General features: G+C 45.2%; 1 protein-coding gene across 1 annotated transcript in view; it reads left to right on the top strand.

Moving 5' to 3' along the window:
• Positions 1 to 672: 672 nt before the first annotated feature.
• Positions 673 to 13,103, top strand: part of celsr3 (cadherin, EGF LAG seven-pass G-type receptor 3) — a 51,888-nt gene continuing 39,457 nt past the window's right edge. The window contains exon 1 of the mRNA XM_058084097.1: positions 673 to 5,982. Within this exon, the coding sequence (XP_057940080.1) occupies positions 1,038 to 5,982 (4,945 nt within the window). The 5' untranslated portion in view covers positions 673 to 1,037. The remainder of the gene's footprint in view (positions 5,983 to 13,103) is intronic.

Below are 13,103 nucleotides of genomic sequence, written 5' to 3'. Positions count from 1 at the left end.
GGTATCAGATGATATATTTGGCCATTGGTCACCTAGAAAAAGTGTAGTGAGCATTTAAAAAAAGACACAATTGAATGTTAGCGTTATTAATTTACTACTACTAATAATAATTATTATATATAATATAAAATGTAACATTATTTATAATTATATATATAATATATAAAATTATATATATATTATATAATGAAACTTATATATAATTATGTATAATAATAATAGTAATTATTATTATTATCATTATTTATTATTAACAAACTCATTTCATTAGAAGACAACACGTCATTTATTGCAGTTAATTCAAATAAAAGAGCAAAGAAAAAAACCCAAAAAACAATATAGGTAACTTCTAATCCCCTTCCAGCTCATTAGAAGCCCCCACATTCTCGTTCGTCAGTCTGACAAAATAAAATAAAATAAAATAAATTCAAAAAAGTAAAACAGGGGAATAATCCCTGTTGAAATATTCCATTTCAAGTAAGAATTTATGTTAATGTTCGTACAGGTTGAATGGAGTGATGGTGGAGTGATGGTGGGCTCCGTGTCCAAACCCACGCCAACCATTATGAGAACGACAATGTAAGGATGCAGGCCATGGGAGGAGGTGTACAAATATGGGAGGAAAGAGGCGGAGAATTTGATTGCGAGTGTGTGTGTGTGTGCGTGTGGATGCTGGAGGCGTGCACAGACGCCAAGAGTGCGCGCGCGCGCGCGCGTGTGTGTGTGAGGCAGCCAGTAAGAGTGCGAGCCATGTTGGATCTGAGTGAAGGTGTGGAGAGATGATGCTGCCGCTGCCGCCGCCGCCGCCGCGCCGCCCCTGACTCACACAGCCTGAGCATCACACACCACAGCGGGTAGATGCCAACTCTTCAGGCCGAGGAAGAGACGGGGGAGCCTGGGGGAAGGTGTCGGGAGGTGCCGGCGGTCCTGGAAGTAGCCACCTAGCCGGAGTGGAGGAGTGAGAAGTAACCAGGGAAGAAGGCAAGAAAAAAAGAGAGAGGGGGAGAAAAAGGGAGACTGAGGACGGAAGAGACTAAATGGCTACACTGCTACCGGGCTTCACCCAGCTCTTGCCTCTGGTACTTCACCTGCTTCTCCTCAGCTCTTTGTTCGCCCTCACCCCGCGGACGGTGAATGCAGCGGGGGCTTCCGACCTGTGGACCCAGGGCGCCCGCCTTAGGGATGCCAGTAAAGCGAGCAAGCGGTGTGAGCAAGCATGGGAGTCGCCGGAGGACAGCTGGGATCTACCCTCCAGCAGGTGGAGCGTGGAGCGGACACATCCAGAGGGACGCCCGGGAAGAGGAGAAGGGATGCCGGGGGCAGGAAAGGAGACGCCGGAAGGAGTCGGGACGTTCTGGAGGCTTGGGGACGACCCGCCGATACTATCTCCTCCTTATCTTCTCAGTGATGGAGTCAGTGCGGGATGGGGAGTGGAAACGGAGAGGCCGGGGAAGAAGGGCGTTGTTCCGCCCTCCACCTCAGAAGCTTTCAGCTCCTCGCCGGTTCAGAGCGGTAAAAAACGGACAGTACAAAGGACTACAACGCGCGCGCTGCCACGGCCACACCTAACTAAACGTGGCGCTCATACAGCCTTTGTGCGAGCGTTTGGCCTGTGCAAAGCACCCGGAAGTGGAGGAAGGAGCGGTGGAGGGGTGTGGAAGAAGACTCGTCATGTGAGCAGGCTCAGGTCTTCCTCTATGAAATCATCTTCTTCTTATTGCACCCCTTTTCTTTTTGGATACAATTCAGCTTCTCATCATGCATTTGAATCACAACCCAATAGAATCAAAACCCAGAGTTACCAGAACAAAAAGGCATCTGATGATGATGGTGGTGGTGGTAGTGGTGGGGGGTCAGCCAGTATGGTCAAAGGAAGGGCTGGTAATTGTTCTCATTTGGGCAGGCACAATGCTATCGATCCGGGTAGCGTCCATTTGGGGGGTGAGGGTGCCTGGAGTAGGGAAGCGTGGTCAGATGGGGAGGAAGAGGACAGATGTTGCACACTGGCAATGTTTACATGCAGTGAAAAAGTTGAAAGAGGACGAGTTAATCAATACGTGAACTTATCTAATTATGCGGACAGTGATTCGGCTTTTCCGAGTCTGACGCTCCAGCATCAAGCACATCATGAAGTGAAAGCTGCAGCTGGAAGCAGGAGCAGGAGAGAGGAGAAGGAGACTCCCGGTGGTTGTTCGGATTGTTTGGAGGGAGCAAGGTTTGGTTTGTTAGCTGAGTTTATACATCCTGAGGAAAATATAACTCAGAGTTATCCAAAATGGCAGTTCCCCATCCCTGAAGTATCAAGTCAGTGTTTTATTAGTGACAAAATTCAAACGTCATCACTCGTCCAAATACAAACAAGCCATTGTGCAAAAATTGAACCTTTTGAACAAGTCTGTTTGTCTCCAGCTGAATTTAAATCAGATGCGGCTGACTCAGCATCTTCTGTGCCTGGGAAGTTAACCGCTCCTTCCCAGCATCACTCCTTTCCTTTACAAGTCAACTTAACCACATGGCGCTATGAGTTTCCTCTCTGGCCCGACTCTATAACGGATGAGGGGATTTCAGCACATGGGACAGCTCTCTTTTTGTTGGGGGGTTTCAACAGAAACAGTAACAACAACAAAGAAGATAGTAGGGAAGACATGCATGATTTTGATGACGAATCAGAGCTAGTAGAGTCCACTGAGCAAGTGTTGTTTGACAGTGTCCGACTATCTGCGAGGGGGAATGTTTGGGGTGGGGGAGGAAGGGAGAGTAGCATTCAGCCAGAGGGGGACAGACTGGAGGGCTCTGCTGCTGCTGCTGCTGGGGGAGGAAAATTACAGGTGGGGGAGGGTGGGTTAATAGGAGGGAGAGGACCACGGGAAGAAGGAAAGGACGAGAAGCAGAGCAAGACGGGGACAACAAAGCTAGACCAAGCTGAGGAGATCAAGGCAGAGGGAGGGAAGGGTCAGGATAGGGGCAATAATACCACCACCAGCACACAGCTAGATAGTGAAAGATGGACGAGAGAGAGCCAGGCTGATGAAAGCCACAAGGATGAGAGTGAGCCAGAGGGGGAGGCTGAGGAGAAGCACGGTTCAAGGGGAGAGAGGAGCCTGGAAAGGCTGATAATAGAGCCGGATGATAAAACCTTGCAGGAAGAACAGGCGGGTAAGGTTTTGATGGCATGGCCTCGCTCTCGACGGGCAGCGAACAGACATCCCCATTTTTCACTGTATAACTACCAAGTACAAGTAGCTGAAAACCAGCCGCCTGGGACCTCTGTTATTGTCATGTCTGCCACAGACCCGGATGCAGGCGATGCAGGCAGGCTCAGCTTCAGCATGGCCCCACTGATGAACAGCCGATCCTCTGACTATTTCCACATCCATCCCGATACTGGCTTAATCACCTCCACTCAGATTCTAGATCGAGAACATATGGATCTGCATTATTTTCGCGTCACCGCGACCGATCATGGTTCCCCTCGCCTCTCTGGCACCACAATGGTCGCCATTACTGTTGCAGACCGCAATGATCACTCCCCTATATTTGAGCAGACAGAGTACAGAGAAACTATCAGGGAGAATGTCGAGGAAGGGTATCCAATCCTTCAATTGAGGGCGACGGATTTAGACTCCCCATCCAATGCTAATATCCGCTACCGATTTGTTGGCGACACTGCTACAGTTGGTAGAGCCGCTTTTGAGATTGACCCCAGATCAGGCCTCATAACTACACGTGGAATTGTTGATCGAGAAACAAGCGAGCACTACACACTCCAGGTGGAGGCTAGTGACCAGGGAAAGGAACCAGGACCACGCTCGGCCACGGTTAAGGTCTTTATAACCGTGTTGGATGAAAATGATAATGTGCCACAGTTCAGCGAGAAACGCTACGTGGTTGCAGTGAAGGAGGATGTGAGACCTCACTCGGAGATCCTCCGTGTGAGCGCCACAGACCAGGACAAGGACAGTAATGCTGCAGTTCACTACAATATCATCAGCGGGAATAGCCGTGGACAGTTTTCCATAGACAGTTTCACCGGGGAAATCCAAGTGGTGGCACCTTTGGATTACGAGGCAGAGAGAGAGTACACCTTGCGTGTACGTGCACAGGATAACGGCCGACCCCCTCTTTCCAACAATACTGGCATTGTTAGCGTGCAGGTGACTGACGTCAATGACAACCCACCCATTTTTGTATCCACACCGTTTCAAGCATCGGTACTTGAGAGTGCCCCCGTTGGAAGCTCCATCCTCCACATTCAGGCCATCGATACCGATGCTGGTGACAACGCACGCCTCGAGTACAGACTGACAGGCACCAGCTCAGATACACCGTTCCTGATTAATTCTGCAACGGGCTGGGTCACGGTCAGATCCATTCTTGACAGAGAATCTGTAGAGCACTATTTCTTTGGTGTAGAAGCCAGAGATTATGGGATGCCGCCTCTTTCTGCCACAGCAAGTGTCACAATAACAGTAATGGACGTCAATGATAATCGACCCGAGTTTTTACAAAAGGAATACTACGCTCGCCTGAACGAGGACGCCGTGGTTGGCACCAGTGTGGTAACTGTCACGGCCGTGGATCGGGATGTCAACAGTGCTGTGACTTATCAGATAACAGGCGGGAACACCAGGAACCGCTTTGCCATCAGCACCGCAGGGGGCGCAGGGCTACTGTCTTTAGCCCTCCCGCTGGACTACAAACAAGAGCGGCGCTATGTCTTAACCGTCACCGCCTCGGATCGCACGCTTCATGACACCTGTCAGGTGCACATCAACATCACTGACGCCAACACACACCGGCCTGTGTTTCAGAGCGCACACTACTCCGTTAGCGTGAATGAGGATCGGCCTATTGGGAGTCAAGTGGTTGTCATCAGCGCAACAGATGATGATGTTGGTGAAAATGCTCGCATTACGTACTTCCTGGAGGACAATATCCCTCAGTTCCGCATAGACCCTGCATCTGGGGCTATAACGCTCCAAGCAGAACTTGACTATGAAGATCAGATGACCTACACTTTGGCAATAACAGCTAAAGATAACGGCATTCCACAGAAATCAGATACCACATACGTGGAGGTGAATGTCAACGACGTGAACGACAACGCACCTCAGTTCCTCAGTCCAAGATATCAGGGAACTGTGAGTGAAGACGCTCCTCCATTCACAAGTGTCCTCCAAATCTCAGCCACTGACCGAGATGCACATGCCAATGGACGCGTTCAGTACACGTTCCAAAATGGCGAGGATGGAGATGGAGACTTTACCATTGAGCCGACATCTGGAATCGTGCGAACTGTTCGCCGTTTGGACCGTGAAAGTGTGCCATTTTATGAGCTCACAGCCTATGCCGTCGACCGAGGCGTCCCACCCCAGAAAACTCCGGTTCACATTCAAGTCACAGTTCTTGATGTGAATGATAACGCCCCTGTCTTCCCTGCAGATGACTTTGAGGTTCTTGTGAGGGAAAACAGTGCTGTGGGCTCTGTCGTTGCCCAGATCACAGCCACAGACCCGGATGAGGGCGCCAACGCCCAAATCATGTATCAGATCGTGGAAGGGAACATCCCGGAGATCTTCCAGATGGACATCTTCTCAGGGGAGCTGACCTCCCTCATTGATCTTGACTATGAGGCCCGCAATGAGTATGTCATTGTCGTCCAGGCCACCTCAGCCCCTCTGGTCAGCCGAGCTACCGTGCGAATTAAATTGGTGGACCAGAACGACAACAAACCCACTCTGCAGGACTTCCAAATTATTTTTAACAACTTCGTATCCAACCGTTCAAATAGTTTCCCCAGCGGGATAATTGGGAAAGTCCCGGCCCATGATCCTGATGTTTCGGACCGGCTGTACTACACCATTGACAGAGGCAACGATCTCCACCTGCTGCTGCTCAACCACACCAGCGGGGAGATCCGACTGAGCCGTAAACTGGATAATAACAGGCCGCTGGTGGCTCCCATGCTGATCACTGTCACAGGTAAGAGAGCATGAAAGGGGAGTGGCGGGGAGGGAATATGGTATGGCTGCATCCACTGTGACAAGCAGCGTGGAGATAACTGACGAGGAAGGATTTTGGGGATTTTTTTGTGTCCCGTCCTCTGACTGGAGTTGATTTTTATCTGGCAAGTTGGAAGTGTGCATGTGAAACGCTTGCTAATACTAAATACTAAAGAGTTTGTTGACCAGCCGGTTGTTTAAAAGACTCGGTTACTGTGTTGTTCTGATCTATTTCTATTGCTTTTACACCATAATTAGTGATACCATTAGTAATTATTATCTTTGATTAGCATTTTTCTAGTGTTTCTGTGTTTCAAAGTGTAAACATATTGCTTGTGTTTTCATTCATTCATTCATTTTCTACCGCTTATCCTCACGAGGGTCACGGGGGGTGCTGGAGCCTATCCCAGCTGTCTTTGGGCGAGAGGCGGGGTACACCCTGGACTGGTGGCCAGCCAATCACAGGGCACATATAGACAAACAACCATTCACACTCACATTCATACCTATGGACAATTTGGAGTCGGCAATTAACCTAGCATGTGAGAGGAAACCGTAGAAAACCCACGCAATCACGGGCAGAACATAGTACATTCATTCATCCATGTTCTACTGCTTTTCCTCACGAGGGTCACAGGGGTGCTGGAGCCTATCCCAGCTGTCTTTGGGCGAGAGGCGGGGTACCTGGTGGCCAGCCAATCACAGGGCACATATAGACAAAGAACCATTCACACTCGCATTCATACCTATGGACAATTTGGAGTGGCCAATTAACCTAGCATGTTTTTGGAATGTGGGAGGAAACCCACGCATGCACGGGTAGAACATGTAAACTCCACACAGAGATGGCCGAGGGTGGAATTGAACACGGGTCTCCTAGCTGTGAGGTCTGCATGCTAACCACTTGACCGCCATGCAGCCCGCTTTTGTTTTCATTTCTCACTATATAAGCCATTTGGTGACATTTTTTTAAGTACGGCAGCGCCTTGTCTTCAAAATTGTCAGCCCCCCCAACATCTCCCCCCCAGTCATTTAGTGTTCTGAAAATGTGGCCACAGAACAATTTATTTCAATAGCCCTGCAGTAGCGCTAACAATCAAATGAGGTGTCATGAGTAAATTGGTGGACAAGCTTGTAAGGAAGTGGAATAACAAGTAAGGTGTTAAGTAAATTAATCAATTGACGAGTGACTTGTGAGTATTTTAAGTAAATAAGGAACGAGTGAAGAATGGAGTGTAACCTATCCGCAAGGGATCATGGAGAATCAGTGTGCTATTGTTTACAATTTTACTTACATAACATAAAAAACAACACATAAAAAGTGGGCCCTTTAATGTACTGTAATGTACTTCATGCCAGATTTGCCTCACTATTCCAACAGTTTATATGAGATTATATTGAAACTCATGCTATGTGTACAGCGTGTGTGTGTGTGTGTGTGTGTGTGTTATCTCTGCCTTTTTCTATCAACTTGTATGCACACGGATTAATGAATGAATTCTGGTCATCTTACTTCAGCATATACTATATTTTTCCACCCTTATATTATCCTTATTTCATATATAGCCATGCTTCTCCTTGCTTTCATTTAAACCCCACTCTTCCTTCTCAGCACTTCCCTTGTATCGCCCAAATTTCTCCTGGGACCCCTCTCCTTTATTTTTGTCTCTGCTTCTTTTTGTCCTCTGTGTTTTCCTCACCGCATATTTCCTCTCACGGTGTGACTGTGTGTGTGTTGTCTGTTTTGAACATGCATAGCTGATTTGTGTGTTTGTGCAAGCTGTGTATCCTTCGCAGAAGCGTTTCTTCTCTTGAGTACAGTACAGTCATGCTTATGCATGATTTTGTGTTTTCCCATGTGTGACATCACAAAGTGCGTACTCAAAGATTTGCACTCCGTAGTGTATTCATTTCTTTCTAGTCAATAGTATCTCTGCATGGCAGAGAGCGCTGGGCCTGAACTCCTCTCTTTTGTCTTGGTCTCAGTCCTCCCCTTTTCCTCTAGTTTCTGCTTCCACACTCTAGGTTCTCTGGATAATTCCCATTTGTTCATGGTTTGTGGTTTAAATATCTATTTACACACACAATTATGCAGGACAAACATCTGGCTGCAGGGTCACTAGGCTGAGGAAAATCATGTTTTATTCTGGTCTGGCACCCCGAAGGGCGTCAGCTGAAGGTGACCTCGATCAAAGCAACCGGCAAACCGTTGTAGTGTTCTATTGGCCAAGAACGGCTTTGGTTGCACCCGCCAAATCTCAGAGGCAAGGCTTTGGTGAAGGACAAAAGCAAGCTCAGGCTTGTTGTTACTATATGTGTAAGGACACAGAGCAGGAGTAAAGGTGTCCCATTCATCCGAATCAAACATCTACTTGGCCTCGGTGGAGGACTGTGCTCTGTTGGGTGCCAGTCTGGTTTAGATAGAGACCATTACTGGCTGGAATCCCACAAGCAGCTGACTCTGCAAACACAGCTGCCTACAAGCACTGTACAGCAGGGGTCTCAAACTCAATTTACCTGGGGGCCACCGGAGCTAGGTTCTGGGTGAAGCCGGGCCGCATCAGGTTTTAAAAAAAACCCCAAAATGCATTTATTAAAAACCGGAAAAAAAAAATCAATAAAAAAAACTATATTCAATGCTTTTGCTTCTGCTATACCCTACACTTTTTCAGTACTTTGGTTCCGGTTTTCCACACAGATTCAAATGTACAGTATTAACAGTTATTTAACCTTTAACAGGAACATTAATGAAACTTAATAATTTTACCCAATTAGCGAGTTAGCATCGTACTCAGTTCCATCTGGGAGCAGCGTCGTAACTTTAACAACATGTTTGATGAGATGCTTTATCTTGACGTGTATTTTCCGTTTTATTCCAAATCATTTCCTGTATTTATTTGTACCCAGCGTCACAAGCCTCAAAACTCCTCAAGCCGCGAGTTTGAGACCCCTGCTGTACAGTATTCATTCTGGCTAAGCTACTATATAGAGCACCTTTACCAGCTCGGTTGCCAAGAGTTAAATGTTTCTGGTGGAGCAGCCAGACCCAGTTGCCACTCTCCTAGAGGCTCCGAAGGCCAGATGGTTACTTTTTTTTTTTCTCTTGTTGAAATTTTATTGGCCTGCAGAGACTAGAGACTCGACCTATGACCCTGTCTGTAGCCTCATTGCGTGCTTAAACCGATGTGAACACACAAGCAAGCGTACATCACAGGAGTCATCCCCGTCACTAATACGCAGCCTAACAGGAACAATTGTTGAGGTAAATGTAAATTCAGGCAGGCATCATGCCACGGGCAAATCAGCCTCAGGTGCTTGACTGAGGTAAAACCCACAGTTACATCACAGCCACACTGCAGATAAGACGAGGGACCAAAACAAACAAACTTCCGACGTGAATACCATTGCACATTTTCAGAGATTTGTCCACAGAACAAATAGAAAACAGATGCAGGACGATGGCATCTGCCACATCCAGCTGCTAACCGCTGTCCCTTGTAGAAGAGGTCAGTGGATTTGTGTGAGGCTGCAGATCTACTTATGGACGACAATAGACACAATGTGTGTGTGTGTACATGTGATACTGGCTAATGGGCGGAGACTTCAAATGCCGCAGGGCTTTTGTGTTAGCTCAAGTATCCGCTTTAATGTAAAGGATTAAAGTATCCCTTGTAAAAGGCTGCTTTAAATCCAGTGTCGCCAAGGTCGCTAACTGTGTGTGTGTGTGTGTGTGCTGTTTTTTCAACTGAGTTCTACTTTTAGTATAATGACTGACCTCAGGGCTTGAAAGGCTTTCAAAACAAACAGAGCAGAAATCAGATGTCAAGTCAGTGCACAAGCTACTTGTGTATGTGTGTGTGTTGCAATGATAACTGTAAATTGAAATTGCCATACGCTATAAATTATATTTGACGACTGAGCGATGCTGACACTAAGGTCTCTGTTGTCAGGTCACTGTTGTATTTGTGTGAGTAACTGGAAGAAAAGCTCGTGGGGGTGAAGTCATTGGGCACCATGTGTTGGTTCCTCACTACATCACTGGTTTTTAAAAATTAATTCATGAATGACCGCTGTTTTGTGGTTAACTATGGACTACTTTTGGTAAAAAAATATTGCTGCAGCTATCGAATATTTTCTACTGAAATGTTTGTCGATTAATCGATTAATTGGAAAAAACACATTTAATTTTTTTATTTTTTTATATAGTTTTATACCTAAAAATGTCATCCAATACTTCTCTACAAGAGAGGAGAAATATGATCTCAGATCTCTGATTATGTGATGCACTCAATTGTAATCTGATGTATGTTCAAATGAAATTAAACCATTACCATTACCATATTTACTTTTTCTTCTCTTTCGTTACCTTGCCATTTTTTCTAGCCTCTTTAATCTTCCTGTGTCTTCAAACCCCCGCTTCCTTCTTCGTCGAAACAGGAAAAAAATCCTCTACTATTTTTTTGTAATCGAGGTATTGGAATTATCCAAATAATTGTTGCAGTCCAATTTATATGTAGTTTGGTGGTGATGAGGTATCAGTAATGTTACATTTATAAGACATGGAAATATATGCTGTCGAAATATATAATGTGAATTAGTCGGGAGCAGTGTTTTGTCAAAATGCACTTGCATGCTTTCCAGGCAACAGAGAGGAGAGCCAAACAAAACCCTGTTGACGGCATAGTGTGAAATGGGATTGAACCCATCTGATGGTGGATACACTAATGGGCTGAAGGCACCATGTCAGATTTTTGTGTACTTCTGAGAAGCAAGCAATTGGCTTTTGTTCAGTCTAAATCCAATTTTTGCTCTTCATTTGAAGATGGTTTGCGTGCTAGTTTATAACAAATCCGCCCCCTTTGGGCTTTTTTACTTTTGTAATCCTCATCGCTTACATTAGCAAGAGAGCAGATACTTACTTAGAGTCTTAAGCACAACAGTGCCAATGAATATGAATGACGGGAGCAAGAGGGGCTTTTAAGTATTTAATCTTGTCAGACATGGCTGTCTGCATGCACAGCCCATGACGTGGACGGGATGTGGAGGAACATCTTTCCAATCAAACACAAGGTTTTCTTTAAACTTTCTGCCTTGAGGCGTTTTTCCCTTGGCTCCATCACCAAATCCTCATGTGGCATTTAATGGTTTTCTTGAATGAATACCATAATATCGTACTCAAGTATAGTTTATTTGCTGAAATGTTACAGCACAGGTAAAATGGGTAAACAAATAATTTTATTATTATTATTTTGGATTTCGAGTGTTACCTGTGAATGAGCGAGTTCAAGAAACAATACAAGCAGTTGATGTTTGCTAAATACAAGGATGAAGAGTCTTGAACCAGTCATGATGTGCTATATATATCACTATATTGACACTTATTATGATACCCATTATGCCATTGGATGGTCATATCACCTCGTACTTTGGTATGTGACAAAAAATAAATAAAAATACAAAATAAAAAAATATATATATTAAGAAAGCAGGAAGTGAACAAATGTAACAGTTACTGATTGTAAAAGTACCAGATGGAGGGGTAGGATTTAATTTTGCTTCTTCCTACTCCTTTTGGACATGTGGAACTGTGAACTGATTATGTGATGCATTCAATTGTAATCTGATGCATGTTCAAATGAAACATTACCATTATCATTACCTTGGAGATACTGACTGTCAATAGCATTTGCGGTGCGCCCTTATTGTGCATTTTGAGCAAAACAAACATTAACAGATGAATTTGTTCCATAAGACATAATGTAAATCCAATGAATCCATTGATAATCAGTTGGAATTAGTTTGTTTGTTGATGATTTAGTAGCAATGTGTGCAGAGGCTGACATCCCATTAGAAAATGTTGCCAGATTGTTACCAATAAATAGATGTACTTTAGAAATTCAGACAATTGTCATTATGTGAGCAAAGGTTTGTAGCTTTTTAAGCATGACTCAGCTGAATTTAATTCTTTCGTCATGTTGTGATAAGAGCGAGGAGACAAGGGTTCAATTCCACCCTTGGCCATCTCTGTGTGGAGTTTGCATGTTCTCCCCGTGCATGCGTGGATTTTCTCCGGGTACTCCGGTTTCCTCCCACATTCCAAAAACATGCTAGGTTAATTGGCGACTCCAAATTGTCCATAGGTATGAATGTGAGTGTGAATGGTTGTTTGTCTATATGTGCCCTGTGATTGGCTGGCCCTTGTGAGGATAAGCAGTAGAAAATGAATGAATGAATGAATGTTGTGATAAGTCCCCAAAAGTATTGCGATACATGCGTACGAGTAGAACAGATTAAATAGGTTTGCGTTATTTCTTAGGGGAAAACTGATTTAGTGACAGTACGTTCCAGTTCCGGAGTCAGACGCTTACTGAGGTTCCACTGTATCCTCCGATGTTATGCTAATTCCCGCCCGTGCTCCTGTAAAGACATTTTGCTTGATGTTGGCAGTGATTTTCAACCAATCCATCCACCCATTTTCTTACTCAAATTTGACAAACATGTACTCCTCTAAAGATATGTCCCAAATTTTGAGGTAATTCAACACAAACACCCTAAAGTTGCAGCTAGTGTTATGTAGAGAGCATTGAGCGGTGCAAGAAATTTCAAGGCATGACTACAATGTGGTGTATTTGTCATGAAAACAACAGCAAAGGCAACACTTTATGGTGCATGTTTGGACCAATTTGTCCCTTTTGGGTCTGGAGTTTCAGGAATAAATGAGTTTGCTTACACAAATAAATACATCTGTCCAATTTCTTCCACTGCTCATTGCCGGAAGCCACTTTTCAAACCTGAACCTCGGTAGACGGCTTGAAAATCTTTTTCCTGGACTGGCTTCTATTATCGACTACTTTGCAGACTATTTCTATGCACATTTCCAGGAAGTGAGAACGGGATGCTGTGACATTTGAAGGAGCTTTCAACGTGCTATTAGTCAAGCTACCTGGCAAAGTGAGATAGCACTGAAATCCCCATTTGTGGACCAACCCAGCATGTTCGAGGCAGAACACTGATCGAACCCGCCTTTTTTTCCATGTTGGAAATATAGTATCTAGCACCGGTGGGACCTCACTGCCGATTCAACATCAGCATGCTTATTCT

The sequence above is a fragment of the Doryrhamphus excisus genome, chromosome 10, assembly GCF_030265055.1.
Source record: "Doryrhamphus excisus isolate RoL2022-K1 chromosome 10, RoL_Dexc_1.0, whole genome shotgun sequence".
NCBI lineage: Eukaryota > Metazoa > Chordata > Actinopteri > Syngnathiformes > Syngnathidae > Doryrhamphus > Doryrhamphus excisus.
The sequence above is the reverse complement of the archived record's forward strand: the minus strand, read 5'-3'. Positions and strand labels throughout refer to the sequence as shown.